The sequence below is a fragment of the Sparus aurata genome, chromosome 13, assembly GCF_900880675.1.
Source record: "Sparus aurata chromosome 13, fSpaAur1.1, whole genome shotgun sequence".
NCBI classification, from domain to species: Eukaryota; Metazoa; Chordata; class Actinopteri; order Spariformes; family Sparidae; genus Sparus; species Sparus aurata.
In genome coordinates, this window is record NC_044199.1 from 28,173,520 (window position 1) to 28,179,538 (window position 6,019).

General features: G+C 37.4%; 1 protein-coding gene across 2 annotated transcripts in view; it reads left to right on the top strand.

Moving 5' to 3' along the window:
• The first annotated feature begins 4,064 nt into the window (after positions 1-4,064).
• The window catches only part of slc22a5 (solute carrier family 22 member 5), a 9,799-nt gene continuing 7,844 nt past the window's right edge, over positions 4,065-6,019 (top strand). Inside the window, exons 1-2 of one of the 2 annotated variants that reach the window (XM_030437089.1) lie at positions 4,067-4,845; positions 4,945-5,048. In XM_030437089.1, coding sequence (XP_030292949.1) covers positions 4,456-4,845; positions 4,945-5,048 — 494 coding nt within the window. In that variant the 5' untranslated portion in view covers positions 4,067-4,455. Of the gene's footprint in view, positions 5,049-6,019 lie in introns of both variants that reach the window. The other variant, XM_030437088.1, reaches the window with a different exon arrangement.

Genomic DNA, 6,019 nt, shown 5'->3' on the forward strand with positions numbered 1-6,019 from the left:
CCTGTCCTGGCTGTGCACAGAACATACTACTTTGCGATGTCTCCTGTCAGGATGCTTTCTACTGCTCCTTGTATGACTCATATATGAATCCAGTAAATTTTATGAAAAGCGGCAATGTGAAGCAGCACTACCAGAGACAGCACAGAGCCTGTTTTAGGCAAATGTAAATAAGAACAGAGGGCACAGGAAACAAAATATTTCATATAATACTGAATCATAACACAAATTAGAAACTGTGACATTCTGAACCTTTGCTAATATTCGCTAATTTTAACTCTTTAAATTTGAATTATAATCTCTGTTGGGAAGCGATGCTGGTAGTGTCCCCCCTGTTTACAGTTCAAAAATCACCTGCTGGGGTTCAGCATCTTGCTCAAGGATACTTCAAAATGTTGCTCAGTTCCACTCGAGGGGAGCCGGAATTCAAACTAGCGACCTTCCAATCACTAGTCCACCAGCTCTACCCACTGAGCTACTGCCGCCCCAAAATTGCTCCTGAATGCTCCAGCCACTGCCATCAGTAAGGGTCCTGCGATGAGCTGGCAACTCATCCAGGGTGTAACCTGGCCTTCGCCCATCGAGTAAAACTGGATTTGGCCCCAGTAAGCCCCGCAACCCCTTAGGGGGAAAAAAGCGGCAACATCCCCGCGACCCTCACGGATAAGCGGAAAGAAAACGGAACGGAACGGAACCTGCTGGGGTTGTCAGTCACATCACCTAATTCTGTTTCCCAAAACATTGTAATATTCACTTAACAACTGATTAAAACATCAACAAAGGAAGGTTTGAAAGTAAGTTATTTGCAGTGATTCCTTCAACCAATGCAATTCTGATTTATGTAAGGAAAAATCCACTCCAGCTGAGAACAACTCCCTGTGTTAAAGGCGCGATATGTAGGTTTGGAGTAGAAATTCAAACTCTGGAAGGTCTTATTTACAAAGTTGATGAGGTAATTAAACAAACTCAGAAGTATTTATTTCCACAACTGAATAAACAAGAGTAGAATAAGTGTTTGTCATGAAACAGATTTTTGACTACGGGTGTACGGTTGCAGTTAGGGGTTAGGGGTGTACCAAAATATCGATACTACGATATATCGCGATATTTCGTCTTGAGGTACATTATCGATACATTGCCACCAAATATCAGTTTTTAATAATATTTAAGTTGCGGTCAGTGTGTGTGTTAAGAAGAGCCACTGTGCAGTATATACTTTGTTTTACTTGGCTGTCATTCATGTGAAATTGATTGACAATGTTTTGTAATTCCTGTGAAAAGGATTCAGTGCAGTCAAAGAAATTCTGAAGTTCTTCAGTGACACAGATATTGTGATGTATCGTGGATGAAATTTTTTGCAATATATTGATTATTGCAGAATCGCTGTATTGTGATATTATCGTTATCGTGGGCGCAATATTGTGATAGTATCGTATCGCGAGGTACCTGGTGATACCCAGCCCTAGGTGCAGTAGTGTATCTGAGACGGAATAAAAACAAGGTTGAATGACCCTCTCTGTGTCAGCATGAGATGGAAATGACTAAAGCTACAGGCCTTATGTTGGATAATAAATCATCTTAATCCTGTAAAATAACATTTATTGTGTTGGGCTGTAGATAGTAGTAATAATACATCATCTTGACCATGTAAAATATGTGTAGAAGACTACAGACATTATGAAAGGGATTGTTTTTTGTTATTTTTTTTACATCTTGTAATGTAAAATCTAATTATGCATCCTTCTATATCTACTTCCCCCTGTAATAAATCAAGGAAAAGGTCAGATGAAAGTCTCCACATTGTCACAACTTCAGAGAACATCTATAATAGTATGTTTTAATGGGATGGAGAAATTCACTCTGAGTACAATAAACTGCTGTTTGTCAGGACTGTCATGTGATTATAACTTGGTTAGAATAAATCATTTAAGCTGATTATCCACTTATGAGAAACTTAGTTTGGATACAGTCACTAATTTCCTCGAATATTAAACCTACAGCAGCATGTGAGCATCTTTAGTATCAGGTAACTTTTGTTTTTATCAGCAGAGCTTTGATGAGTTTCTTCTTAAAGCCATCATCACTGATGAAAGACCACTCAAGAAGACGATCCTTGATCATGTCTTTAATCACCATTTTCCTTTATGTCAGCTGATTATCTTCCTGAGAGGTTCTTTATAATGTGTTCATCATGATTAGTAGTTCATTAATGTGTCAGCTGGTCAGGGCTTACATTAACTACTTTATACACTGTCAGGAAGATTTAATCCATAATAAAATATAATAATTTACTAATTGATTTATATTTTGTATTCATAATTTGAATCTGCAAAGTAACTCGTAGCTAATGTTGGCAACTATATATAGTGAAGTAAGGCAAGGCAAGGCAAGGCAAGTTTATTTGTATAGCACAATTCAGACACAAGGCAACTCAAAGTGCTTTACAGGCACACACAAATTACATTAAAAGACATAAAAATTTCATTTAAAAGACATTAAAAATTGCATTAAAAATAAAAAATAACAATAGCATTTTAAGACCAGTAAAAACATTAAGAAACAAACATCAAAACAAGTAGGCTAAAATAGAGAAGCTTTAAAAGAAACAAGACTGTAGAGCCAGAGTCATAATGCAGTTCAAAGACTTGAATTGCTTCAGTTAAAAGCAGTGGCAAAAATAAATCTTTTAAGTCTTGATTTAAAAGAGGTGAGTGTTGGAGCAGACCTGCAATTTTCAGGGAGTTTGTTCCAAATATGTGGCGCATAGTAACTGAAAGCTGCTTCTCCATGTTTACTTCTGACTCTGGGGACTGAAAGCAGACCGGTACCTGACGATCTCAGAGGTCTGGATGGTTCATAACGCGGCAGCAGATCAGAAATGTATTTTGGCCCGAAAGTAAAAAGTAGAGTGGTGGCTGCCAAAACATAGTGGAGCAGAAGTATATAAAAAGTACAAGCACCTAAAAATTAAAAGTAAGTAAATACATAGTTCCATTCCACCACTGACTATAAGCATGACTTGAACAGTGCTCTAAAAAGTACCCAAGTCATAATTGAGTAAAAGTAAAGATATCTTGTTAAACTATCACTTTGGTAAAACGGAATGTCATCCATACAAATACCGTGTGAGTAGAAGTGTTTAAGAATTAAGTATAAAAGTTAATTGGGAGTAAATTGAAAAATAAATGTAAATGTAATGTTATCGGCCTGGGCAATTATTGCCTCTTATTTTCCGCATTGTTCTAATTGTCTGATTCCTTTTTTGTTTTATCCAAATGCCAGTTTGCTACTCTGGAGCAGCATGCATACTGTACAGCAACTAGTAACTAAAGTTATCAAACTTATGTAGTGGGGTAAAAAGTACAAGATTTGCCTCAAAAACCTATGAAAGTGGAAGAAAGTAGCAGAAAATGCCAATACTCATACCTCAAAATTATATACTTAATATACTTAAGCTGTGTTGTAAAAAGTACCCAAGAGTCATACCTGAGTAAAGGTTTTTTTCATGATTGACGATAAAATACATTTATTTAAAAATTCCCTTTTTTGGCTCTGATGCAACATGCAATCTGTAACTAGTAACTAAAGTTATCAAATAAATGAAGTGGATTAAAACATGTCCCTCCAAAATCTAGTGAAGTGAAAGTATAAAGTAGCAGATGTAATGTAGCGTAAATACTCAAGTAAAGTAATGAGTTCAAGTAACTTGACAGCACTTGAGTAAATGTACTCAGCTACATTCTATCACTAGAATTGAACATGTGTATGCAACAGACTCAATTGTGTGTGTGTGTTTTTTGTAAGTAAGCCCATTTAGCAGTTTATTCCAAATTCAGCTGAATGAACATTCTCATTAAATGATTCAAAGCCTTCATACAGGACTGCTGCATACAGGCCTCTTTCCTCTGCAGTGTGGCTTAAAAATAGTCCAATGGGACTCTACTAACTCGCTACTTAGCAACATTTAGAGTACAGGCACGTGCACGACTTTGGGGTATTTAAAAGTGTGGAATGTTGTTTAGAGAAAATGCCACTTTGACCACAGTGGTGCGGGGGTGGGCTGGACAGATTGGCCACTCAGAAACTTTTGATCATTTTTCTTTCGGTTAATCAAATAAAGTCAAATCAGTGATGAGAGGTGTTCCATTCATTAATCTCAGATGAATTGTTTCCCTGTCTGCTCATACATTGAGAGAGAGTGGATCAAGCAGTCTTTTGGATCAAAGAGAGTCACCCCTGGAAAGGAGGTTAAATACTCACCAGGGACTGGGAACTGTCTTGTCAATTGTGATTGTTCCTCCGAGGGGACCAGCTCAGTCTACCCCACTGAGAGCTCAACCAGACCACTCTGGTACAAATCTGAGGACTTTAAGAGGGATACCACGTCTCATACTCTGAGGAATTTCAGAGGATCTTTTACTCCCTTGAAAGCAGGGAGTATTTTTTTTTTTATAAAGAATGGGAGATTATGATGAAGACACAGCATTCCTTGGACAGACTGGTCCTTATTTCTGGGCCAAATTCTTCCTCCTGAACACAGTTTTTATCTCAACTGGATTCAATGGACTATACATGGTGTTCATTGGGGCGGCTCCGAAGCACCATTGTCTCGTTCCAGACGTTAATTTAACTGAGGAGTGGAGAAACGCCATCATTCCTGTCACGTTGGTGAATGGTGAGGAGGTGCAGAGCCAGTGCAGCAGATACAGGCTGGATGTGGTAGGAAATCTCTCTGCTGAGGGATACGTTCCTGGAAGGGATGTCAACCTCACAAGCCTGCAGCAGGAGGGATGTCTGAATGGATGGAACTACAGCAAAGAGATCTACCAGTCCAACATAGTCACTGAGGTTAGTGTGAGAGTGCATGTGTGTCTTTATTGTGAGCAGAAAGTTTATTTTTTTAGTCTTTTGTTTGAAACATGTTACATATTCCTGTCTCCTTCACAGTGGGACCTTGTGTGTGACAACCAGTGGAAAGTTCCCTTTGCATCCTCAACTCTCTTTGTTGGATACCTCTTCGGGTCCCTAATCTCAGGCCAGCTTTCTGACAGGTATTTGTCTCCTTTTTTTTTTGTTTTCTAAACACAGCATAAACATGTAGTAAGACTAAATTGTTTATAACAGTCATGAACTTAGGTTGAAAGTCTGCTTGTTATAATAGAAAATGGTCAACACAGTAAATGAGGATTTTAGAAAGTTGTGAATGTTCCTGGAGGCTTGAACCTGATGAACTGTCATTATCATGACAACAGCTCCATCTACTGTCCAAGTTGAAGAGAGGAGTTGTTTTTACTGAAGTTTTAAATTAAAACATTTTTATAAATGATCTTGGATTACAGAGAGAGATTGAGCCAGATATAGTGTACCAAGAAGAGATCCTAAATTGACAAACTTGTTTGATACTGATGATTGGTGTTGTTGTCATGTGTACTTGGATGATAGGGAACATTTATAAGAAGAGTTTCAAATTATTACCACACAAGACCACACAATCTTGTCCTTTGTGGTACTGTAACTGTTCTTTGTTATGGTTATTTGATCAAATTTAAAATTGAATTGTTACTCGGTAGATTAGCATTGTCTTGGAGTATTGGTTGTGTATCCTAGCCCAGGGAAACCAAGTGCAATTAGCTTGATTAGAAGATATTTAACTCAGCAGTGTTTTTCAAACGTACTCAAAAGCCTCTTGAGATATCACATTAAAATTTTACCTTTTTTCACCCATTCTATTAGCACTTGGGTAAAAGTATCTGACTTTAAATGTGCTTAATTATGAAGAGTATGATTAAAAGCAAAATAATCCATTTATCTAGGTGCAAGTATATACTGTGGACCAATTATTGGTCTGGCTCATTATCAGATCTGATTTTAGTGTTTTTTTTTATTTGATTGCAGATAAAAAAAAAAAATTAGTCTTGGGCTCTGATGCAGCATGCACTCTGCGACACAACTAGTAACTAAAGCTATCAAATAAATTTAGCGGAGTAAAAAGTATGTATTTGCCATGCAAATGTTGTAGAGT